At 46.1% G+C, this 26,993-nt stretch overlaps 1 protein-coding gene across 5 annotated transcripts in view; it reads left to right on the top strand.

Moving 5' to 3' along the window:
• The window catches only part of RNGTT (RNA guanylyltransferase and 5'-phosphatase), a 431,251-nt gene that overhangs the window by 118,607 nt on the left and 285,651 nt on the right, over positions 1–26,993 (top strand). For all 5 annotated transcript variants that reach the window (XM_075923868.1, XM_075923870.1, XM_075923869.1 and 2 more), the window contains one exon: positions 11,146–11,281. In XM_075923868.1, coding sequence (XP_075779983.1) covers positions 11,146–11,281 — 136 coding nt within the window. The remainder of the gene's footprint in view (positions 1–11,145; positions 11,282–26,993) is intronic.

Here is a 26,993-nt window from a genome sequence, read left to right as displayed (position 1 = left end):
GGGGGAAGGAAAGGGGGAGGGGGGGAGGGTGTGTGTGACTGGTTTACAATCGGCAAAACATGAGTTCCCAGTGTACCACTGTGGCCAGAAGGACTAATGTGAACTTTGAATGAATATACAAGGGACTATTCAGTATCATTAGGGAGGTTATATTACCTCTGCGTTTGACATTGTTGTATCCGCTATTGGACTACGGTGTCCAGTTCTAGTCTCCATACTACATGGAGAATGTTGTGAGAGAGATTGAAAACGTGCCTTATAGGGATAGACTTGAGGAGTGCAACTTGTTTAGCTTAACAGAGAAAAGGTTAAGAGGAGAATTGATCGCAGTCTGTGAGCACCTTCGTGGGGAATAAATATTTGATAAGAGGCTTTTCAGTCTAGCAAAGCAAAGATATGACAAGATCCAAAAGTCTGGAAATTGTATCTAGACAAATTCAGACAGAATACAAGGTGTACACTTTTAACAGGGAGGGTAATTAACCATTAGAAAAGTTTTCCCTCATCGACAGTTTAAAATCAAGATTAGATATTTTTCTGAAGTATAAGCTCTAATTCAAAAGAAATTATATTGGGAAACATTGGTCTGTGTTACTGATGGTCAGAATAAAGTGGTCCCTTCTGGCTTTAGCGTCTACAAAGTTATATGGGAAGTCTTGGAATGATTAGATTTTTATTGGTAAATACTGATAAAGTGTTTCACCACACACACACACACACACACACACACACACACACACACACACACACACACACACACACACACACACACATTTTTATTAAGAAACATTCTACTTGAGAACATTAGTTGGATTTAAGGTGATCTACTTCATATATTTTAATGTGATGTTTACATGTTGTATTTTGAATAGTTAAAGCATTTACTTTTTGAATCATTGAATATTTGTGTGACTGTCCTTAATGTCCATAACTGTGAAAATTTAAGTCCATGAAAATCAGAAAGAAGTGCTTAAAATTAACATAGATATCACCTACAGAAGTTATTTCAAAATTAAATTCTGCCCTCTATGGGAGTCTCTAGAGCTAATTACAGAAAACGTCCGATAATCCGACACCTTTAGGACCCAGGGGGTGCTGGATTATCAAATATGCCGGTCTATTGGAAGGGGGGGCTATGAGGGGCCTGGGGTGGGGTAGGGGGATGCCACCCCAGACCCCTCATAGCCCCCCCCTTCTGATAGTCCGGCTCTGTACCAGGCATCCCTGATTCAGCCGCTGCTGGTCAGTTTCAGCAGCGGCTGAATTGGGGACGCCTGCAGCAGAGCAGCTGGAGTGCTGCCGGGTTGGTCCGGTAGCGCCGACCCGTGGTGCTGCAAGACCAACCCGGCAGCACCCCAGATGCTCTTGGGGACGCCTGGGGCAGAGCAGCCGGGGTGCTGCTGGGTTGGTCCCGCAGTACCGCTCCTCGGCCCTACTGGACCAACCCGGCAGCACCCCAGGTGCTCTACCCCAGCTGTCCCCGATTCAGCCGCTGCTGAAACTGGCCAGCGGCTGACTCCAGGAAGCCTGAGGGAGAGCTGCTCTGCCCCGTGCTTCCTGGAGTCAGCCGCTGGTCAGTTTCCACAGCAGCTGAATCGGGACACCTGGGACAGAGCAGCAGGGGCACTGCCGGGTTGGTCCCCGCAGCGCCGCACCTTGGCAGTGCGGGGACCAACCCAGCAGCACCCCAGCTGCTCTGCCACAGGTGTACCCGATTCAGCTGCTGTTGAAACTGACCAGCGGCTGACTCCAGGAAGCACGGGGCAGAGCAGCTCTCCCTCAGGCTTCCTGGAGTCAGCCGCTGGCCAGTTTCAGCAGCGGCTGAATCGGGAAAGCTGGGGGCAGAGCAGCTCCAATGGTCCGGCTGCTCAGAGCACTTCCAGGTTCCTGATGGTGCCGAACCATCAGGAGTGCCAGACCATCAGATGCCGGACCATTGGAGTTTTACTGTAGCTTTTTTTTAGTGTATGGTAATTCTTAAACAGTATTCCTACATGTTTGGAATAACTTCTTTATTTTTCCTCTACATTTTCACTTTAAGTATCTTTAGTTGAAGGTTTTAGTACAAAGGTTCTCACAATTTTTCTTGGTGTGACCTACATATTAATAGAAATCATAGTAGAAGTAGACCACATCCTCTCCTATTCGTGTTAGGATGAACTACCTGTCCTCCCATATGTGATTGTGTAATATCTTTGTGGCAACTACAGCAGTTGCTTACATGGAAAAATATCATTAGGAAAGTATTTAATATACTTTTAGTTGTCTTAAAATGCCATTTTGTAGCCAAGAACAAGGAGCACCAGCCCTATGTGACCTGCTAGCTACCTGTGGATTATCATCAGTCCATGAACAAAAGTTAGGAAAACTCTATTTAAAACAAAACAAGGCAGCCAATTCTGCATTCAGTTTCCTTGCTATTCATTATAAATACTTAACTGTAGCTGTTTTCTTTTTAGAACATCCATCTGCAGTGGTTACAGTGCCTATCTATAAAGGGCTTAGAATCAATTTTCTGTAAATGTGATCACAATACCCAATCAGAATATCAGTCTTCATATTTCTAGTCCTATATTTGCTAAGAGGTGATTTGGTGTTTGTCAGGCACTAAGGTTACAGGGATAGAGTGACTGTTGTCTCCATAGGAAGGCATGCACTAACTTGAAACCTGATGGCTGTATCCTCATGTTCTGATCTTGGGATTTGAGGGAATTGTGAGATGAAGGGGTTCTTATGTCTGAACATTTGGGAGATGGTTTGGTAGGTTTTTATACTCATTTTTGTCTTCCATTATGAATATAATGGCTTCTAAGTGATTGGTCTGCTGGCATTGTCTCCACGAGTCAGCACAATGTGTAAATAATATTTATTACTCAGATTAAATGTTGAGGGTGAGGATTTAAGATTGTCTGAACAATTGTGACTCTCACCTTTTAAAAAAAAATTGCATGCCATGGCTAGATGGGAGGCATAAAACTAAAACAACCTCTTCACCCATGTTATCTATACAAAACTCTTGAGTGATTGACAAGTTGGTGAATCCTTGAGTATTTACACTGTGAAGAAATTTCATTTTACTTTGTAATCAAAACAGCAAAGATTCATAATGATCTGTCTGCTGTCATGGAAACACAACAGAGTCTGAGGCAAACATGAGGTTGTCTTTGGTTAAATTTAAGCCAATGTGGCATATTAAATTTCTGGGACTTCTAGCTTTGTGCTAAATCTGTGCGTTGGATCCTTGTTCTTACTGATTGATGAAGTCTATTGGGTAAGTCTATTATAGGCTTACGTTTCAGTGTTTCTCAATCAAGAATGAGAATCGGAAAGAATGCCATTTGATTCTTAAAGAAGTCAGTATTGTCACCAGTCCTGTTCAACATATAGATAAGACACCAAATGGGCAGAGGAGATACATGGCCTGCAGTGTTGGAGTATTCAGTACTTTGCCAACATCCATTTCTACACTCAACTATGTTGGTCTTGGCTTCTGTTGAGAAGAAGGGATATTTTGGCATGGCACCCTCTGAGAAAGATTCCCTAGTTTGGAACCTGCTCCTCTTAACTAGGTCTATTAGAGTTTTGTTTTGTTTTCTTGGAATGCTGCAAAATGATATCTTTATACTCCAGTAAGGAATGAGTGGGCTGAGCACTGGAAGGGTCTGAGATGAGCATGCGGAGTTGCATTTTTAGGGATATTTGAGTGTAAATGACTAACTCCCTCCATGAGGGGGTGCAGGTGGGAGCCAGTGCATGTGGGGAGCCAGCCTTTAAGCCATCTCCCTACGAACACTGCCCTTCCTCTGGTGCTGCCTCTGCAGCTCCCTGTGTGCACCGGCTCCACAAAGCTGCCACCTCCCCCGCGTGCAAATATGTAACTGCTGAAAATTTCAGTGGTTACATATTTACAAAAAAACCTGCAGTTTTTAAACATCCTTAATCAACACCATACTGGGTTGATGGGAGAAACTCTCCCATTGACACTCCTTACTCTCCTCATTCTGGTAGAGTACCAGAGTTGATGCGAGAGTGATCGACAGTCCGTTTAGTAGGACTTCACTAGACCTGCCTAATCACTGTCCCTCTCCGACAGTAATTAATCACTGCACCTTTGATCTACCCAGTACTGAATATAAGCCTTCAGTATAGACCTGGAAACAGCCAATCCAGATCTTAGTCTTTTGAGCGTAGAATGCTATTTATACCAAACTATAAAAAGTTTCTTCTATTCAAAATATTGAAATAAAACATGTACACAAACTGCATATGAAGCTATGTGATTTCCTTGTAAGACTTTGTTAGAGCAGGATCTTTGGAAGAGAAATGGGTACTTTTGGAATGCTTATTACTTGCTTTGTCCTTCTGACATCAGAGGTCCTTTGGTTGTGGCTTGCAGCTGCTTACTGACTTTTAGGAGAGGCTGCTGGAATATGACTTGTCCCTCAATAACCATTGATCTTAAATTAGGAAAAATATTGGGGTTTTATGCGGGGAGGTCTAAGTCCAGTATAGTTGCAAAAATTCAAAATATGAAAACTCATTTTGAAACTCTTTAAAACTTTTATTTTAAATGTTAATTTGATGTGGGTAGTTGAAATCTTAAACGGTTTTATACTACTAATTTTTTTCCATATGGTCTGCTGTGAAAGAAGCTGGAATATAAATTGAAGAAACAGCTGCTAAAAGAATATTTGTAAATGTTCCTCTAAGTAAAGGATTATGCCACTTTTACTATAGAATACAATATTTAGTGCTCTAAGGTTGTGTGTCAAAACTAATAAAGTTAACAGTAGAAGATTTAAGCACTTACAGTTGAGCTAGAATCTCAAAACTAATTTCTCAGTATGAAAAGCAGTTTTTCCACTACTCCCAAGGTTGTAAATTCTTCAGGACAGGTACTACCCCTGATTGCTTTTGTTACAGAGCTTCTCATAATGGCACCCCAATACTGACTGGGACTTTGGGTGTTACTGTTGTACATAGGATAGTTATTCTTTGAGGAGTGTCCGTATGGTAGCAGTGCCCTTGGTAGGCTGTGCATGTGGGGCAGCCCGCACGCAGCAGTGTGGCTACTCTACATGCACAGCCAACCATCCGTTCAGTTCCTTCTCTGATGCCAGAGGCTTCAGTCAGAACTGATAGCTGCTCTCCTGATATTTAAAAAAAATATATATTAGAGTTAGTGTTGTTAGTTGTTGTTGCAGTAGTTAGTGTGTTAAATAGTTATAGTTATTAAATAAAAAGTTTTGTTTTTGTTAGGACCCTTTTCCCTTTGGCTGATTTTTCTTTCTGGGATGCCTGGTTTCCCCAAGTTTCAAACACTGCCTGTCCTGCAGGCTTTCCCATACCTGTGTTGGATGACCACTCGCAATGTGCCTGAGATAGGCACATTCTACTACCCAGTAAGAGCACTGTAAGCAGCTCATGGCACACACACACGAGAAAGTCTAGGGAGCTTCAGCTGAAGTTGCTCCTATTAGAAAACATTGTGTGACCAGCATCCAATCCTGAACACTCGACACCGCCCAGGATGCCATCTTCAATGGCAGTATCGGAAAAAGCGGCTCCCTCGGGCTCCAGAGCCAGGGATTCTACATCAGACCAGCAGTCCGAGAAGTGAGCCTAGTCAGCCTCCAGAGATGACTTCCCCTTAAAAAAGTGGGCACCACCTCACAAAATGCCCTAGGTACTGGCTGCACCTAAGGCACTGGGGAGAGAGGCACAGGGACTGTCAGGCACCATCACATCCTGAGGGGCTAGGGACCTTACTAAGGGCAGGTCTAGGCGCTGAGTAAGTAAAAATCTAAGTCAGCACCACTAGTATCTTCCAATTCTGCATCGGCACCAAAAAACCCAGTTCTAGCTTAGCACCAAGTGTTTCTTTGCTGCCCCCAGCACCAAAGAAACACAAGCATTCTGCACCAATGGCACAGCAAATCCCTCCAGCACTGGCCACAGCACTCTCACAGGCACCAGTGACTGCAGCACTGCAGCTCTTCATGACTAGTCAGGAACAATGAGTCACCTCAGTACCGACCACTCATTTATTCGGCACTGACGATACCCCTACCTCAGCTAGGTTCAGCCTCTTTACTCCTGCAAGATCAGCACCGCCTCTGTTGAGTGAAAAGGATGAAGAGCTTATAGTGGGTACTCACATCCCTAGACACTCCTCCCCAAAGCAACTACAGCCATCCCCTCAGTGGCAACCACCACAATGGCAGCGCCCTTTGGTGCCAGTACCCTCCAGCTGGCCCTACTGGGATCCGTGGGCATTGAATAGGGCACAGCAGCAACGTCCGCCTCAGCCGCTGCCCTCCTGCACCACACAAGCTCTGTCGGTGCAGTCTCTGGACGCGTCAGTTGTGCAGGAAGAAGATGACCCAGATATCACTGATGAAGACATTTCTGCTACTTCTCTACCTGCCACCCACATCTCATCCTCTTTGCCTGACAATACTGTAATGCCTTCTCCCCTACATCAGGGGATGACTTCAGGTCATATCAAGAGCTCTACAAGAGGGTGGCAGATGTGTTGGAGAGCTCCGTGGTGAACCTGCTGGAGACCCAGCACAAACTAACCAATATACTTCATGCCTCTCCCTTGATGAAACTGACACTGCCAATAAATCCAGCCCTGATGGACCCAGCCAAATCCATCTGGCAGACACCTGCTATCATTCCACCAGTCTGTAAAAGACCAGACAGAAAATATTACATAACACCACAAGGGGCTGATTTCTGTTCTCTCATCCCTCCCCACACTCTCTTGTGATAGAATCAGTAAACCAAAGGGGAAAACAAGGTGCTGCCCGGACTACTCTCTGTGACAAGGAATTGAAGCGTTTAGAGCTGATGGGCATGAAAGCTTATTCATCAGCATCATTGCAATTACACATTGCTAATTACACTGTCCTCCTAGCCAAATACACCACATATTTGAGCAGATGGCACATTTTATTGAAAGTCTTCCAGACAATAAGAGGGAATAATTGAGGGCAAACATAAATGAAGATGCCCTCATCTCCTACATGGTGTTACAAGCAACCATGGTCTCTTCGGACACAGCAGCTCGATCTGTTGTCATGGCCATGGTAATGAGACGTGCATCCTGGCTTCACTAATTTCGCTTCCCAAGGGAGGTGCTGTGGAAGCCCTGCCTTTTGAGGGTTCAAAGTTATTTGCCAACTCCGTGGATGCATCACTGCACATCCTTAAAGATTCCTCTTCCACTTTAAAGACTCTGGGAATCCATGTATGTGCAACTAAGAGGAAGTAGGGTAATTTTTTTACACAAAGATAAAGCCCACTCCATTTAACCAATTGCAGAAACAATATGAGGCCTGACGAAGACCGCACCAGACTAGGCACAGGAAGAGCGCCAAACAGCCCTCAACCTCCCAGCCTTCAACATCCAGGCAAACGTTTTGAAGGTCTGGTTGAGGGTATGATAACCCACATATCTCTAAGGCACCTGGACAGCCTACCTACATTCGATAATCGTGTCGTCCTTCTACCTGAATTGGAGATCCATCACCCCGGACAGATGGATGTTGGACATTGTCAAGACTTGTTATTGTTTCCCCTTTTTGTTTATTCCTCCAACTCAGTCTTCCTTACCATCCCTCTTCAGGGACCCATCTCATAAGACCATCCTCAACCAGGAACTCAACCATCTGCTCCAACTGAGAGCAACAGAACCCGTGCCCCAACATCACATGGGAAAGGGATTCTACTCCCACTATTTCCTTACAACAAAAAAGTCGGAGGATGGAGACTGATTCTCAATTTAAGAAAGCTCATCCGCTACATACATCCACCACGTTTCAAAATGGTCACACTGTCCACAATAATCGCTGCCCTAGAGAAAGGAGATTGGTTATCAACCCTCAGCCTGTAAGATGTGTACTTCCACATGTCAATTCATCTAGCACACAGAAAATACCTTCATTTTGTGGTGCACAACAAATGCTTTCATTACAAGGTGCTCCCCTTTGGACTCTCCACAACATCATGGGTGTTTTCCAAAGTGCTCGTCGTTGTGGCAGCTTACCTCTGCAGATGGGGAGACAGCATTTTTCTATATCTTGACAACTGCCTGTTAAAAGCACAGACTTATGAAGAGACAGAAAAAGCAGTTAGCCTTACCATGTCAATGTTTAGAACCTAGCTAAATCTTCAGAAATGCAAACACAAAAATTGGAGTTCATTGGCGTTTACCTGGACTGCACAGTAGCGATATACTCACTCCCACAACAAAGGTTCCAGACAGTCATGGAACTGATGGGAACATCACAACACAGTCCTCAGGTCACTGCAAAGTCATGCCTTCAATTATTGGGTCACATGGCAGCAACCACCTTTGTTGTGCAACATGGTAGAGTATACATGAGACTGCTGCAGTTATGGCTAAGTATAGTTTGCAAAACATATTTCCACAGCATCTATAAAAGCATCACAGTTCCTGTCAAAGTGAAACAGTCATTAGCCTGGTAGACAAATCCACGAAGTGTGTGCAAAGTAATTCTTTTCCACCCAGAACCATCATCCATAACCCCTATGACAGATGCATCTCTTTTGAGGTAGGGTGTACATATCAGCCACCAGGTGGTGCAAAATCAGTGATCTACAGAGAAGTCCAGGTTGCACATAAACATGTTGGAACTCAGAGCAGTAAGCAATTCTTGTCATCATTTTTTACATCTAATTTGCATAGGATAGTACAGATTTTTATGGACAATCTGACAACAGTGTACTGCGTAAATCACCAGGGTGGAACCGGATATTACCGCCTCTGCCTGGAAGTGGTCCAGTTATGGAAATTGTGTATTCCACACCTCTGGGCCACCTACTTGCCAGGCAAGGACAGTACTATGGCAGATGACCACAGCAGACATTTCAACTTGAATCCTGAATGCGAGATTGATACAAATCTCCTTTTACAAGTATTCAATCATTGGGGATTGCCAATGATGGACTTGTTTGCAACCAGTGCCAACAGGAAGCATCCACAGTACTGTTCTTGTGTGGGCATTGGAACATACTCTATTGGAGATGCGTTCACAGTAATATGGAGCATGCCACACTCACATGCTTTCCCACCAATCCCACTTCTCCATCAGGTAATCTTCAGGATAAAACAAGACAAGGCCACAGTAATATTAATTGTGCCCTGCTGGCCTAGGCAGATGTGGTATGCTTTCCTGGTGCGCATGGTGCTTTCCGATGCTTCCACCTCTTCTAACTCAGAACAGCAGTTACATACAGCATCCTCACATCCAGACTCTCCATCTGCAAGTATGGTATCTGACTGGCTCACCTCAATAGAAGCGACCTGTTCTGGACCTGTACAAGAAATTCTCCTGAATAGTCACAGGTCGATTACTAGAAAATCATACCTGCAAAAATGGCATAGGTGCTCTTTGTGGTGTCATCAGAAATAAACAGCTCCCACATCTGCCTCGCTCCCTCTGGTGTTGGAGTACCTGTTATCCTTCAAAAGCTGGAGGTTCTCCTTTTAGCTCCCTGAAGGCTTACCTGGCTGTCATAACCCTTTTTATCTCCCAAAAGACGACATCAGTTCTTGAGAGGAATTCAAAGTACTTATCCACCCACAAAGAAACCAGCTTAGGACCTCAACCTAGTACTTAGGTAGCTAACTTGCAAACCCTTCAAGCCCTTAGCTACCTGTTCAATGCTATGCCAGTCTATTAAAGTGGCCGCCTTGATTGCCAACACTTCCATGAGGAAAGTAGGGAAATTGGGGGTTTTTATGGTGGATCCACTCTTTATGGTATTTCATAAGGACGAAATCATTCTCCGCCCACACCCCAAATTTTTCCCAAAAGTCCTGACTCCCTTCTGTTGTAACAAACCCATTTAATTACTTGTCTTTCTTCCTGAAACCCCACACAGAGAGGCTGTGTTGCATACACTGGACATCCGCAAAGTGATCATGTTTTATTTGGACACAACTGGACAGATACTCAAATCACCAAGATTATTTGTATCAGCTATTGAAAGATCCAAGGGCATGCCAATTTCCAAACAGAGTCTGTCCAGATGGATCGTGGACTGTATAAGACTGGCTCACACTAACTTAGGGCGAGACCCTCCACGATAGCTATGTGCTCATTCCATGAGGGCAATGGTGACTTCTACAGCATACCTGAACAACATACCTCTGATGGAGATTTGTAGAGCTTCCAGCTGGTCCTCCGCTCATATGTTTACCAAGCACTATGCACTTGAAACTTACCTGTCACAGGGCACTTACTTTGGCCAGATGATACTAGCTGCTGTTCATAATAGCGATCAATTGAAGCTTCCTCCTCTGGCTACTGCTGCATAGTCCTCTAAGATGGAGCACCCATGAGAACTCTCCTCAAAGAAGAAGAGAGTAACTCACCTTGTTCAGTAACTGAGCTTCTTTGAAATGGTTGTCCCTGAAAGTGCTTTATCACCTGCCCTTCCTCCCCTCTGCTTTGGAACCGCCTATTTCTGGGGCAGAGAAAGATCCAAAGGGATGGTTGACTGCGTATGCAGAGCAGCTGCACTGGTGAATGCCAGCTGCCTTGTGTGCACTGCCTAATGAGGACCACTGCTGCCTAAATTCTCCAACTAGGGGCACAACGGTGTTCCAGACACATAAGGTGCAGCACTAACTGGGACAACCATCTCGAAGAACCTCAGTTACTGTACCAGCTGAGTAACCCTCTCTTGTTCATGAAACTGTGCCAGTTTACAGTGCCTCAGAATCAATATTTTTACAGCCTTGTGATAAGGGAACCCTCTTTCTTTGAATGTTTGAGTCAAAGTTCCATTGTTATAGGACTTTGATCTTTGTTGTATTTTAATATCTATTCAATAGTCATAGGTAAAAATTGCTTATTTGATTTTAACTTACATATAAGCTAAATATTAGGTATTGAAATATATCTGTAGTTATTTGAAGTTAAAAAGCTCTTTTCTAAAGTAATGATCATTATACAATGACCTATAAAACTTCCCATTTGAATGCATTTTTATAGTTTCATTCTTTTGAGTACATTTGATTAAACTAGTTAAGGCAGTTACAATAAAAATATTGTTATACATTTACAGGATGTAGTTGGTATAATGCCATCTTCAATGTTTTTGTTGCAGGTATATGATGATGATTGATGGCAAGAATGAAGTTTATATGATTGATAGAGATAACTCAGTGTTTCATGTATCTAACCTGGAGTTTCCATTTCGTAAAGATCTTCGCACACATTTAACAAACACTCTCCTGGATGGGGTAAGGTGCATAATGTTTATATGTACTATAATCATTATAATGATATTGTCCTGTGTAACTAAAACAGATTTGTAGTCTGGGGTTAGTGGATATCAGGATTACAGGAATAATGTTTTCAGTATTTAGAAGAAGGTGATGATCACTCTGGACCCTATCTCTGCCCTCAAGTGTATCTACCTGTCCCCCTAGCTTAGTGTCATCTGCAAACTTGCTGAGGGTGCAATCCACCCCCTCATCCAGGTCATCAATAAAGATATTGAACAAAACCGGTCCTAGAACTGAACCTTGGGGCACTCTGTTAGAAACCAACCGCCATCCTGACATCGAGCCGTTGATCACTACCTGCTGGGCCCGGCCTTCTAGCCATCTTTCTAGCCATCTTACCGTTCATTTATCCAATCCACATTCCCTTAACTTGCTGGCAAGAATATTGTGGGAGACCGTATCAAAAGCCTGCTAAAGTCAAGGTATATCACATCCACTGACTTTCCCTCGTCCACAGAGCCAGTTACCTCATCATAGAAGCTAATCAGATTGGTCAGGCACGACTTTCCCTTTGTGAATCCATGCTGACTATTCCTAATCACTTTTCTCTCTTCCAAGTGCCTCAAAATGGATTCCTTAAGGATCCCTTCCATGATTTTTCCAGGAACCGAGGTAAGACTGACTGGCCTATAGTTCCCTGGATCGTCCTTCTTCCCTTTTTTGAAGATGGGCACTACATTTGCCTTTTTCCAATCATCCGGGATTTCTTCCGATCTCCACGACTTTTCAAAGATAATGGCCAAAGGCTCCTCAATGACATTTGCCAACTCCCTCAGTACTCTTGGATGCATTAAGTCCGGACCCATGGATTTGTGTACATTTAGCTTTTCTAAATAGTTCCTAACCTGTTCTTTACCCACCAGGGCTGTCCATCTTCATCCCATCTTGCGTCACTTAGCGCCTTAGCCCAGGAGCCCACGTTGCCCGTGAATACAGAGGCAAAGAAAGCATTGAGTGCTTCATCTTTCCCCACATCATCTGTCACTAGGTTACCTCCTTCATCCAGTAGGGACCGCACACCCTCTCTGATCACCTTCTTGTTAACATGCCTGTAGAAACCTTTCTTGTTATCCTTCACATCCTTAGCCAGTCGCCATTCCATTTGCGCTTTCGCCTTCCTGATAACCCCCTGGCATTCTCGAGCTATACATTTAAACCCCTCCCTGGTCATTTGTCCAAGTTTCCACTTTTTGTAAGCTTCCTTTTTGTGCTTAAGTTCACCAAGGATTTCCCCTATAAGCCAATCCAGTCTCCTATCGTGTAATGAACATGTTTTGAAAGGGGGCTTTTCTTATTTGTCCGTACCTTCATTTTGGTGATTTTAATTATTGCGGCTTATTTCCATCCTGTATATTAAAACTTATCTATTTATCTCTGACTAAAATATTGTTAAGCTACGAGGCCCATTAAGTTCATATAAATTTTCAGCACTTGTTGAAGTTTTTAAATGGATAGATTATCTGAAATTTGAATTTATAAAATACCTGTATAGTTGTTTAGTAATTCAACCCAGCCTTGCTAGGGCTGTTGAGAGAGATGAGGAGAGAACAACTCCTTTCTTCACATCTTTTTGGAGAGAAAATGGCTGCATTGACAGGTCTTGGTAGGATTGGAATCTGTCCAAGGGGAGGGGAATAATACTGACACCACTGGTATGGTAATTAGGTAAGAGAAACCTCCTTGATGGGTCTGCTCTTACAGTTTTAAGGTGACTAAAGGCAGCGGGTCCTGTTTGTTGCCTTGAGAAGAGGACTCTCCTGTTGGTGCCATTCCCATTTCCTCTGCCTTCTGGAGCTTGTGCTCCCTCCTTGTGGTCTTTACCACCCCTTGAACTTGCCACATTTAGGAATCATTCTCTTTCCTCTCCTGAATGAGCTATTACGTTGAAAGAAAGTCACACACCAAGCTGTCATCTTGAGGGAGGGGGTTGTTTCAAGAAGCTTTATGCTCTTTGAGCAGCAATGGGAAGAAGAGGAGTAGGTAATTAACTACAGAGAAAAAGCTGCTTCACACCTTGCAGCAGCAGAAGGCAGGGAGCACCAGGAAAACAGCAGTATACAGCTGAGGAGCTCTAGGACCACAAGCTGTTGCAGGAGGGTTGTATACCTTGTAAAGGTGGGAACTGCTGCAGCCAAGCAATCTAAATCAATGGAGGTAAGAGGGACCACTGATGGGCAATACTATGGTTCTTTCAGTCTTTCCACTCTTTTCCCTAGAACCTTAAAAGTGATAAAGCTCTCACAGCGTTCACAAACTACAACCAGTCTTCGTCTCCAATCACTGATCCATAACTCACATAGTGATTATGGTTGCCATTTTTCTGAAGTCTGTGCAGCTCTTCTATAGCCACTCAGGAAGGTTATGTAATGTCAGCATAATTCAGTTTTTTGGTGTCATGCTGAGTAACTTTTGAAGGGCATTATTCTCACAAGGGGTTGGATTGATGGGGCAATGATGGATCTAGCAAGGGTTGATTTATTGCACCTAGTATAGATGTGATAAATTGATTGCTGATTGCTCTCCCGTTGAGTCCAGTACTCCACCAGAGTGAGGGGAGTCAATGGGAGAGTTTTTCTTTTAATCCACTGTGATATGAGCCTTGTGGTAAGTAAATCTAAGCTGTTAATTTAGACAGACTTCTAAAGTAACTCTATGTATAGTTGAGATCGACTGCCGGAAGACACACAGCTGAGTGGGGGAACAGAAGTGATTATATTATATTCTACATTCCTTACTTTCACCCATTCTCTTTTCTCTCTGGTCTTATTCAGAGATAGTAAGTCCAAACTCAGAATGTGCCACAGTTACCTCTCCTTGGGGATCTTGCAGTTGGGTTTGCATCAGTGGTGAGTCTCCTGTCGCCAACCTGAATGTCAGATTTTGCCATGAAAATTTCCTTGGCATGCCACCAGAAGAAATGTCTGATTTACACTGACAGTAGGAAGCCTGAGTTAGAGGCTCAGTGCAGCTGTGGAGACTTCAGCAAAATGGCAACCACAGTGACCATGGTGGGCAGTGGGTAAATGGCAGTGGCAAAGATTGGCTGCACTTGTGGGCCCTGGAAGAGCTTAATGGTACAGTGACTTACCAGCCAGGATGGCATGTTTTCACACAACCATGTCAATGAGAGTGCCACTAAAATGCAGATACAGAGGGGTAAATTTGTGGATGGCTTCTCTCCTATAGATAGAACTATTCTTATTACTGCTGTCAAGTGATTAAAAAAATTAATCATGATTAATCACACAATTAATTGCACTGTCAAATAATATAATACTATTGAAATATTTTTGGATGTTCTCTACATTTTTAAATACGTTGTTTTAAATTACAACACAGAATACAAAGTGTACAGTTCTAATTTTATATTTATTTTTATTACAAATACTTGCAGGTAAAAAAAAAACAAAATAAATAGTATTTTTCAATTCCTCATTACAGGTGCTGTAGTGCAGGTTTTTTTTATTATGAAAGCTGAACTTACAGAAGTAGAATTATGTAACCATCCCTTCCCGCAATCAAAAATAACATAAAATTTTAGAGCCTACAATTCACTCAGTCTTACTTCTTGTTCAGCTAATTGCTCAAATGAGTTTGTTTACATTTTCAGAAGATCAGTGTCGACCCATTTTGTTTACAATGTCATCTGAAAATAAGAACAGCTGATTTCATGGCACTGTTGTGGCTGGCATTGCAAGATATTTATGTGCCAGATGCACTAAAGATTCATATGTCCCTTCATGCTTTAGCCATCATCCCAGAGGAAATGCATCCGTACTGATGATGGGTACAGCTTGATAATGTTCAAAGCAGTGCATACTCATGCATGTGCATTTTCATCATCTGATGCAGATGCGACCAGCACATGTTAATTTTTGTTTATGGTAGTTAAGGTTCTGTAGTTTCTGCATCAGACTTTTGCTCCTTTAAGACATCTGAAAGAATGCTTAACTCCTCCCTCTTAGTATTTTGGAAGGCACTTAAGATTCTTGAACCTTGGTTTGAGTATTGTAGCTGTCTGTAGAAATTTCACATTGGTAACTAAGTTCTCTGTAAGCTGGGAGGTCACCTAGTTGACAGCGTACAGGTGCCTAAGGCACCCCCACAAGGCAGGGGGGAGGGACAGAGACTAAGGGAGGGATAGCCTGAACCAGGCATCCTTCCCTGGCCTCTAATGCAGTGGTCTCCAACCTTTTTAAGCATGAGATCACCTTTTGAATTTAAGTGCAATCCAAGATTTACCTCATACCCAAATACCCTTGCCCTGCCCCCTTTGTGTCCCTTTCTCTGAGGCCCCTTCCCTGCTCACTCCATCCTCCCTCACTTTCACTAGGCAGAGGCAGTGGGTTGGGGTGCAGGCTCTGGTCTTGGATTAATGGATTTGGAGTGAGAGAGGAGCTTTGAGCTGAGTTTGGGGCAAGTAGTTGGGGTACTGGAGGGGGTTCTAGGTGCAGGCTCTGGGAGGGTGTTTGGCTGCAGGGGTGCTCGGGGCTAGGGCAGAGGCCTGGGGTTCACGAGGGGGTTCATGACTAGGGTAGGGTTTCAGGATGTGGGCTCCGACTGAGCACTGCTTACCTTAGTTGGCTCCTGGGTGGTGGTGCAGTGGGGCTAAGTCAGGCTCACGCCTGCCCTGGCCATGCACCAATCCCAAAAGCAGCCAGCAAATGCCATCCCAAGTCCTGTTGTGCCCCCTCTGCTCTGTGGAGTTAGAATACAGAGTGGGAGAGGGGGCATCTTGACATCAGTGCACCTCCTTTGCCTCCCCTGCCCTTCACAGCAAGCAGGAGGCTCAGGGGGGAGGGGAAAAGCAGCTCTAAGGCAAAGGGCAGGAGTTGTGCAGCTGTAGTGGGAGGGGCAGCTGAAGTGCAGGCACTTGATAGCCTCTTGGCCAAACCAGTCAGGATCACCTGTCAGAGGCTCCAAGATCTACCAGTAGATCCTGATCTACTGGTTGGTTACCACTGCTCTAATGCAACAACAGCCCACATGTCCTGGCTCTGGATTACCCCCTTGCCACAGCCATAGTGGCCTGGTCCCAGAGACCCCCTGCTGTGGCATGGGCAGCCCTGAGGCCCCCCTGCTGTGGCCTGGGTGGACCGGGGTAGAAGCCCTCCTGCCTGGCTTTGTCCCGGAGACCTCCCCCACTCCTGCATCCCACCCTCTGTTCCAGCCACACTGCAAAACCCACGCCCCCCAGCTAGAGCCCTTGCACCTCAATCATCTGTCCCTGTTCTGAACCCCTGGTCCCTGTCCCACCCCAGAGCCCACATTCACAGACAGAGCACTTGTTTCCCAACCCTCTGTTTCAGCTCTTATCCCCTCAACTTTAGCACCACCCCAAAGCACCCACCCCCAGCCTGAGCGCTCACATTGGTGCATCCCAACCTTCTGCCCCAGGCCTGAGCCGCCTCCCACATTCAGAAATCTTTGGCCCCACCTCCACACATGAATTTTGTTATGTACATCATTTTGAAGGTGATGTCATTCTTATCAGGGGTATGAATAATTAGAGAGAACACTGATTGGTACCTTCTTTGCATTTTGTCAAATTTTAAAAATGTGTGTGTGTTGGGTCATCATCTGAGATTGCTATAACATGAAATATATGGCAGAATGTGCGTAAAACCAAACATGACATACTATTTTCCTCCAAAGAGTGGTCTCATAAATATAACATTTAACAAGTGTCCTTAGTACTGAAGTATGTCCTCTGGAATGGTGGCTGAAACATGAAGGGCCATTGTGAATGTTTCGCATATCTGGCATGTAAATACCTTGCAACATGGGCTACAGAAATGCCATTTGAACGCCTATTCTCACTTTCAGGTGACATTGTAAATGAGAACTGGGCAGCATTATCTCCTGCAAATTGTAACCAGACTTTCTTTGTGTCGCTGGTTGGATAAACAAGATATAGGACTGAGCTGAGCTGACTTTTAGGGGCTCTAAAATTGTACATTGTTTTGTTTTTGCATTCAATTACGTAACAACAAAAATACTTCATTTGAAATTGCACTTTTACTATTGAGATTGCACTTCAGTATTTGTATGAGGTGAATTGAAAAATACTATTTCTTCTCTTTTTTTCCAGTGCAAACTTTTATAATAAAAATAGTATAAAGTGAGCATAATAGTTTGCATTTGTGTTGTAATTAAAATCAAAATATTTGAAAAATGTAGAAAAACATCCAAGAATAGTTAGTTAATTTTAGTGTGGTTTTTTTGTAGCACTGTTATTAAAAAGTGTGATTAATCATGATGAATTTTTAATCAAGGTATATTTTTTTGAGTTAATCACATGAGTTAACTGAATTAGACAACCTGTAGTTGTTGTACAACATTAAACCTTGACATTTCCATAGAAACTGGAGAGACCTTAGGGTACAGACAGTTGTTCGTCTGTTTTCAGGACCTGTGGATACCTTGTATGTGAAAAGTAGACTAAATAATATCTGGTCTTATTAAATGTGAATTTCATATGCAACTGAATAGACTCTGTTGTATTACTGTATAGTTTCTTAGGTGCTAGTCATGTTCAAGAAACTCCATTTTGGTAGACATTGTATGGACGCGCGCGCGCGCGCACACACACACACACACACACACACACACACACACAACCTTCCCCAGAGAGCATAAGTATGAAACAGGGCTGATCGACAAATGGATAAAGACAGATGACTACGTACAAGGAAACAATGAGATAGTATTAGCATGTTGGACAGTGGTCTCAAGTTTTTTGTATGTATCCTAGAAAAGAAGAGCTTTAAGGAGTCTTCGAAGGTGGAATGTGTATTAGCTTTGGACTTCCTGGATCTGATCTCAGGGTATTTGGCACCCATTCACCTTGTGCTTCCCACAGCAAGTCCACCTGAATGTGGCTTCTGAGGAGGCCAAAGAACCCTGCACCCCAACTCTTTAGTCATGTTTTACTCTCAGCCAGCATGTAAAATGGAGGGTTTATTAGTTGACAAGTACACAATGTAAAACAGAACTGGTTAGCACAGAAATCAGTGACTTTCAGCCAAGTCCATCTAGCAGGAAACCTGGGCCCAGATGCCTTAGATTACACTCTTTTCAAGTCCTCCACAGCAGACTGAACTGAACCATACTGTCTGGACTGCAACATGCCTTTCGCTTCTCCCTTGGCTTTGTCCTGCTTCCTTGGCAAAGCATCCCCTGGTTGCATACCCTTTCTGATTCTCAGGTTATGAAGGATATTAGCCATAGCTTATATGCAGGCATCTGGGAAGCCTCATCTGTACCCAGATGTCTCAGCAAAAGTCATGCACCCTTATTCCCATTGTCTGCATTTGTAGAGTACACAGAGATACTGAGGCACACACAATATTAATACAGGACAGTAAGACCCCCATGCAGCATAATAAAGAAGAAAACCCCACTTTACAGGTGGTACCCAGTTTACAGCTTGAGTTATAGGCAGGATGGTAGTGATATTCAGTGGTTGGGGGGAAAAAAGCAGAGAAGACTTGGAAAGGAAGATTAAGAGCTCTGTTTTAGCCATGTTGAGCTTACGTGACAGCTCTTACCATGAGTAGATCGATGTTGGAGAGGGAATTTGAGATTTTTTGTTTGAATAGGAGGAGACAAGTTTGGAGTAGTGAGGTAGATCTGTAAGGCATCAGCATAGAAATGGTAGTTGCATTTGTGTTTTCCAATTAGTTTAGCCCAGGGTTTCCCAACCTATGGGTTGGGACCCAAATATGGGCTGCCATTACATTTCAAAAGGGTTGCTAAGTGTCTCCTCAGGTGGCTCTGCCCTCCCTCCTCCCCCCCGTTTTTGAATTGCATTGGGTCACCAAGTCTTTCTGAATTGTCAAAATGGGTCCCCATCTGGAAAAGGTTGGGAACCGCTGGTTTAGCCAGACATAAATTATAAAGGGAGCAGAGAAGGGGAACAAGAACACAGTGCTGTGGAGTCTCTACAAATAGTTGAATGGTGGTGAGAGATGGAGGGAAAAGAACTATGAGGAGGAAAGAGTTGCAGAAGTCATGAGTGTATGAGATTTCAAGAAGAGGAGCATGGTTGTCAGTGTTGAAGGAAGCTGATAGGGGAGGGAAGATAAGGATGGAGTACTGGTTCTGTGTTTTGCCTAAAAAGAGGCTGAGAGAGTCTTTTAGAGCTTTTTCAGTTGAGTGGTTTTATGTATTAGTATCTTGGAAGAAGGTAAATAGGTGGCAAAATGTGAAGAGAATGAAATCACTGGAAGTTTTTTTACAATTTAGTATTAGAGGCACAGTTCTGTGCTATATAGATTATTTGTCTAGTTTGGTATGGCAATCCCTATTGTGTTCCTATAATCTTATTTTCTTGGAGGACTGTTGTATCAGTAGTAACTAATCCTTTGATTATACAAGAGAATTGATATGAGATAAGGATTCACCTGACAAAATGTGACCTCAGATTGGCATGTAAGCTGCTACTTGTAAACCTGGATAATTTTATCCTGTTGGTCCTTACATTTGATGGGTGGTTTTACTCTTATGAGGTGATGTCAGTGTGTCCTTTTGCAGCTTTGATGTGTTGAGAGATTTTGAAGGGTAATGGTTTTGGGCTTGTGGAAATCCCCTCCTTTGGTAAGTAAATACTTATCAGCCCCTGGAGTTCTGAGCATTGGCAGATTTTACTTGCCATATTCCAGATCATTATGGGGAACAAATTAGTGGCAAAATTGAGAGGATCCTTATACTGTACAATTATTTCCTTGTTGATGAGATTGACACACTTGTCTGGGAAGCCCAGCTTCTTCATGCCAAGTGTGATATGAGCTCACATTCCTCAGAATCATAAATCATTGTCCTACCCACCCTACCACAGAAGGAGGTAACTTTGCTGGAATGAAATTTGTGAGAGTCAGCTACCTACCATACGAATCTGTCTGCCTCACCAGCAAAATCCTCAGGATCATGCCAGTCTTAACTTTGCCTTGCACATAATATTCAGTGTACCAGAGTTCCCTAGAGGTGTATTTCTGCAGTGTCCAGTTCCTCTCACTGAACACTCACAGAAATTATTATGCTTTGTTATTGCCAAAGAATATACACCATCCAGTTGGCTGGTGTCTCGTCTCCTCAGGGTACTTGGCTGATGGCAGTCCTGGCAACTATTCATGGTCGATCTCCTCCAGGGGCAAGGGGCTGCACAGTGCAGGTTCAGGTTTCAGAGTTTTGCAGTAGGCTGGAGACATCCGCCTCCCTCCATAGGTCCAGCCTAGCTGAGATGGAGAGTCCATCTTTTTTACTTTCTGCCACAACTCTGTTTCTGTTACAGGGGGTGGGATTGGTTTGGCTCTGCCTACCAGAAGAATCATAGGGGTTTCTTGGGTAGAGAACGCTCTGCCTCATTACATGCAGATTATGATTGGACAGAATTTTAAAATAATTCTGTCGCACTGGCTGGTTTTGTTCAAGCTCCTCCTGTAAGTTTTATGTGGCCATTGAATTCCTTCTGTCAATGAGTAAACAAGAGTGCATCAGTAGGAATTGTAAACATTTTTTAAAAAGTTCAATCTTGGGTATAAAGAGTAGACTGAACATTCTGGGATAGGGGATTCCATTTAAGTTGTTTGCTATCAGTTTATTGTGGTAATAGTCTTTGCAATGAAGCCATTTGAAAGGGCCAGTCAGAATTGGTGTATTTGGGAGGATGTGAGAAATCTCTATGCATTTCACAAGATCTGACCATTAGTAGAGCCCTGCAAATTTGCAGATATACACTCTGTATCCATGGCTCATTTTTGCAGATACAGATTTTGTATCTAGAAGTCTGCAAATTTGCAGATATTTGTGGATCATTTTTGTAGATGTGGCTATGGTACCAATTTTGTATCTATACAGAGCTTTAACAAAAGGGGCTGCTGTACATGGGAGGAGCTGGGATTTCAGTACAATTGTGGGACTGGTGGGCAAGGACTTTTATGTATTGATACTCGTTTGTGTTTGGGGTGGTAGTATTGATGGTATGGCGCTGCATTATGAGATTAATAGTTCCTGAGTTTGTGGTAAATAGGAAAAAGGGTTAAGGGGAAGTCCTTTCCCAACAATAAGCTAACTTAGAAGAGACTCCCAATTGATCACTGTTTTTCAGGTTCTTCTTCGAGTAGTTGCTCATGTCCATTCGAATTAGGTGTGCGCACCGCATGCACCGCGTCTTCCGGAGCGTTTTCCCTAGCGGTACCCATAGCGCTGGCAGGGCACCCTCTGGAGTGGCGCCGCTATGGCGGGGCATAAGTACTCCTGCCGGCGCTGCCCCACCTCAGTTCCTTCTTACCGCTTGTGACGGTTGTTGGAGCGTCTTTGTCTCTCTCATTTAGCTTAGTTAATGGTTCCCGTTTCTTCTTTTCATTGTAAATAGTTCTGTTAGTTAGGTAGTTAGTATCTCCTTTGTCCTTTGTTTTTTCCTTCTCCCCCTTCGGGGGTGAGGAATGCCAGGGCCGCAAGGCTTTAAGGCATGTGCTGTCTGCGCAAAGTTCATGTCCAAAGGCGACCCACGCGACAGCTGTCTGAAGTGTCTGGGTGAGGGCCATCTCGCAGACGCCTGTAAGATCTGCAAGTCTTTCAAACCGTGCACTAAGAGGGAGAGGGTCTCCCACCTAAAACTTCTCCTCAGAGAAATGGCTTTACAGCCGGTACTGACTGATCACCCTACGGTGTGCAGCGCGCTGGCGTCCACGTGATGTCCTGCCTCGGGCCCGGGCTTCGGCGTCGAGATCCCGGCACCGGTCTCACTCTCCAGCGTCCAAGAGGGTAAAAAAGTCTCATGGAAGATACCCCTCTAGGAAGACCATGTCAGCCCTGCACTGTGGTGCCGACTCACCGGTGCGCACATCTGCTGCGGTGCGGCGTAGACGGGCAGAACGCCTTGCCAGTCCAGGGCAGCTGGCCCCGCACCGTTCATCCACGCTGGATACCTTTGAGGCGGTGCAGGACTTCATCAGCCTCACCACCTCCCCTCCGTCGTCGGTTGAGGCGGAAGGGTCGAGGTCGCCCACACTAGAGGCCGTGTTGGCTCTGGCTTCTCCTCTGCATGGCCATGACCGACAGGCTTGCCGGTGCCCCAGTTGACAGTTGCACTGATGATGCACTCGGCACCGAGTCTGAGCTTTTCAGCAGCTTTTTCAGTGCCAACACCATCTGCGGCACTGGGCCTGGGTCCCCCGGTGCCGCAGGCGCCAGCGTCTCTCCCGGCACCGGGCCTGGGTCCCCCAGTGCCACAGGCACCAACAGCAACTCTCCCGGCACCGGGCCTGGGTTCCCCGGTGCCTCAGGCGCCAACAGTAACTCTTCCGGCACCGGGTCTGGGTCCCCCGGTGCCGCCACAGGTGCGCCCCCGCCATGGCCAGGTTTGCCCCGTACCCTTCGTCTGCACCTCCCTGGCCAGAGTCCGACTATTCATCTGATTCGGATGTGATGTCTCTCCAGTCGGGGTCTTCGGGAGCGTCCTCGACCCATAGAAACCGTTCCCGACATCGGCGGGACCATTCGCAGGTGCAGCAGACCTGGCCCCCACATTCGCAGTGGCCTTTCTGGACTCCCTGGTCTTACCACCAATGGCAGGGGCCCGTGCCCCCCTCTCTGGTGTCGGATGCCTCGGGTTGCTGAACGCAGCCTTGGGCGTCGTTGTCTTGGCCTCCTTCCTTCCTGCAGAGGCCACCGCCATCTGACCTGGCTGCAGAGGCCCCGGTGCCGGAACCGTGCCCGCAGGCGGTGCCGTACGTCCATCCGGTACCGCATCTGGTTCCTGTTGTAGATCCGGCACCGATACAGGAGTCGTCGTCATCATCGTCTCCTGACGAGGCCCTTGCAGACCCGGCACAGACTGTGCCTACTATGGATGCCCATGCTCATCAGGAGCTGCTCCGCCGCCTGGCTTCCAACCTAGGGGTCCTGGTGGAACCTGTCGTGGAGGATACAGATCCAATGGTTGATATCCTTTCTGATGATGCGCCTGCCCGTTTGGCTTTTTCACTGAACAAAGCGGTGGCCAAAATCGCTAATGCCCTGTGGCAAACACCGGCGACTTTGATCCCTACCTCAAAGGGTGTCGAGAGGCGCTACTATGTTCTCCAGTCGAGACACGAACACCTGTACTCCCAGCCTGTCCCGGGGTTCTTGGTCATCCAGGCGGCGGCCCAGAGGGAAAAGCTCCCCCAGCCGGGGCCATCCCGGAAAGCTAGGGAGCTTAAGCGCTTTGACTTAATGGACCAGAAAGTTTATGCCACTGGTGGGGTGCAGCTCCACATCGCTAATCAGCAGGCGATGCTAAGTCGTTATGCTTTTAATACCTGGCATGCCATGGATAAGTTCAAGGACTAGCTCCCTGCTGAATCCCGTCAGGCAGGGGTGCCCAAACTTTTTTCAAAGAGGGCCAGATTTGATGAAGTGAACAAGCGTGAGGGCCGACCATTTTGCCTGACATTCTTTGAACCATTAAAATTAAATGCAAATTAACTATTTTATGCAAAGTTTATTGCAAACAGCATACTTTTCATTTCGTCACATGGATGACAAATCTAAACAGGTGTTAAATCACTCTGGCTTTCATATCTGAAGGCCAGATGAAAAAAAAATCCAGGAAGCTGAAATATATGTCAGGAACATTGTAAAGTACATTACATATTATTGGTAATAAAGGTTGTCTGTCAACTTTTAAGTTCAAAAAATATGAACAGGAACATAACACCAAGTATACATGTTGTGTCCAAATATATTTATAACTGATTTAGACCAACTGACATTAACTGAGATTTTACAATGTATTCATCTCAATACATATGGATTCGTTGGGGGCCATAAAAGATAGATATTGCCAAATTATCTGTGGGGCCGTATTAAACCGGAACACGGGCCGCAATTGGCCCGCGGGCCGGACTTTGGACATGCCTGCCGTCAGGAGTTTGCGGTCATGACCTCTGGCCATGAGGGTAGGGTCATTGCCCGTACAGCCCTCCAGGTCTCCCTGGACGCAGTCGACTCTGCAGCCCGCACCATGGCGTCAGGTGTGGTCATGTGCCGTGGTGCCTGGCTGCAAGTGTCTGGAATACCTCCCGATGTCCAGTCTACTGTACAAGATCTACGTTTCGACGGGCAAGGCGCAGTTCTCGGAGCATACGGACTCAAGGCTCGATACGCTCAAGGACACGAGGTCTACCCTTTAGTCCCTGGGGATCCACACGCCAGCTCCTCAGCATCGCCAGCTGCCATATAGACAGCAGGGGAGACCGCAGTCCCAGTTCCCCCATGGGGAATACTGGAGACGCCGACCTCGTGCTTCCGGTGGCGGCACGGGGGCGGCTGCGGGCTCCCCGGCCTCAAGGGGCCGTAGGCGCCGCACGAGAGGGGGCAACCCCGTGGGGTTGGTCAAGGTTCCTTCCAACAACACAAGCAGCAGTTTTGACAGGCTTCCAGAGAGTCATGTACCAGACTCCCACCCTGGCCCCCCGTTTGGGGCCAGGTTATCCCGGTTTGTTCAAGCCTGGGAAAAAATCACAAATGACACCTGGGTTTTAAATATTGTCAGGTGGGGCTATACCATCCTCTTTCTGGCCTCGCCCCCTTCCAACTCTCCTTCCCCGTCCCTTTTCAGGGACATTTCTCACGAAGACACCCTCCACCAGGAGGTGCTCATGCTCCTCGAAAAGGGAGCGGTAGAGAGGGTTCTTCAGCACCTGGAGGGCAAGGGTTTTTATTCCCGCTATTTCTTAGTCCCCAAGCCCAAAGGCGGGGTCCGTTCCATCCTAGATCTGCGAGACCTCAACAAGGTAGTCGTGAAATCCAAATTCAGAATGGTTACCCTGGCTTCCGTCATTCCGGTCCTACAGTTAGGGGACTGGTATGCCACTCTTGATCTCAGAGATGCCTACTTCCATGTGGCAATAAGACCCAGCCACAGGAGGTTCCTCCGATTTATTGTGACCCACTGCCACTTCCAATTTGCGGTGCTCCCATTTGGCCTTGCTACAGCACCCAGGGTTTTTACAAAATGCATGGCAGTTGTGGCGGCGTACCTCCACAGATCAGGGGTACATGTGTTCCCGTACTTGGATGACTGGCTAATTCATGGTCGTTCTTACGAACAGGTAGAGGCCCACGTATCCCTCACAAGGGCCCTCTTTGTAAGGCTGGGACTCATGCTAAATGAGGAAAAGTCATCGTTGACTCCCTCTCAGCACATAGAATTCGTGGGTGCCCTCCTGGACGCCAAGGTGGCAAGGGCTTTTCTCCCCAGGGCCAGGTTCCTGGCCATAGTGGAGCTGGTCTCCAAACTAGCCCGGTTCCCCATCACAACGGCCAGGGTCTGCTCGAGGTTGCTGGGGCACATGGTGGCGTGTACATATGTAGTCCGCCATGCCCGGATGAGACTCAGACCTTTACAGGCTTGGCTGGCAGCGGCATTCAACCAATACAGGGGTCACTGGGACACGGTTCTTACAGTGCCCCCGGAGGTAATAGTTTCACTGCACTGGTGGACTCAGGAATCTATAGTGTGCAGCGGGGTCCCCTTCTCTGTTCCTCCTCCCTCGTTCACTCTGGTCACGGATGCCTCGGACCTGGGTTGGGGAGCACACCTAGGGTGCCGCAGGACCCAGGGCCTGTGGTCCGCTGCAGAGTGCACCCTACACATAAATGTGCGGGAGCTCAGAGCAATCAGGAGAGCGTGCGAGACCTTCCGGTCGCAGCTCTCTCATCGCTCTGTCCTAGCCTGCCTGGACAACACGGCAGCTGTATTTTACATCAACAGGCAAGGGGGTGCCCGGTCGTCTGCGCTCTGCCATGAGGCCATGCACCTCTGGGACCTGTGTGTACAGCACAACATAGAATTGCAGGCAGAGTACCTGCCGGGGTGCAAGAACTTACTGGCCGATGCTCTGAGCAGGTCCTTTGGAGCTCACGAGTGGTCCCTCGAGAACTCGGCCCTTCGTCAGATCTTCCACAGGTGGGGCTATCCCCGTCTGGACCTGTTTGCCTCGGCACACTATTGCTCCCTATTGGGGCTGGGGGAATGCTCCTGGGGGGATGCCCTGACGGTCACGTGGCCGACAGGCATCCTTTATGCTTTCCCCCATTCTCCCTAATTCCCAGGGTTCTGACCAGTGCCAAGACCTTCAGGTCAATGGTCATCCCGATAGCCCACAGGTGGCCCAGACAATTCTGGTTCCCCATACTGGTTGACATGTCCACCAAGGAGCCGATAGTGCTCCTGCCAGCCCGGGCTCTCCTCGCTCAACCTTGGGACGGGAGGACAATGGTTCACCCGAGTCTCGAGACTCTACACCTGATGGCCTGGTTTATCCATGGTTGAACCAACCAGCAAGGGAATGTTCCCGGGAGGTACAGATGATGCTCCTAAGTAGTAGGAAACCTTCTACCAGACGGTCGTACGCTGCTAAGTGGCGGCGCTTCTCATCTTGGGCATCCCACAGGGGAGTACACCCGTCCTGTGCCCCTGTCCCGTCCATTCTGGACTATCTCTTTGAACTTAGGTCCAGTGGCCTCCCTATCTCCTCTATGAAAGTCCATATGGCATCTCTCTCTGCCTTCCATGTTGGTTCGGCAGGAGTGTCCCTGTTTTCTGACCCTGTGGTCAAAAGGTTCCTTACGGGTTTGGATAAGTTATATCCCTTGGTTAGACCCCCCCCCACCCCTG

The sequence above is a fragment of the Pelodiscus sinensis genome, chromosome 3 (assembly GCF_049634645.1).
Source record: "Pelodiscus sinensis isolate JC-2024 chromosome 3, ASM4963464v1, whole genome shotgun sequence".
NCBI lineage: Eukaryota > Metazoa > Chordata > Testudines > Trionychidae > Pelodiscus > Pelodiscus sinensis.
Note: the sequence above shows the minus strand (reverse complement) of the source record. Positions and strands in the feature narration are given on the sequence as shown.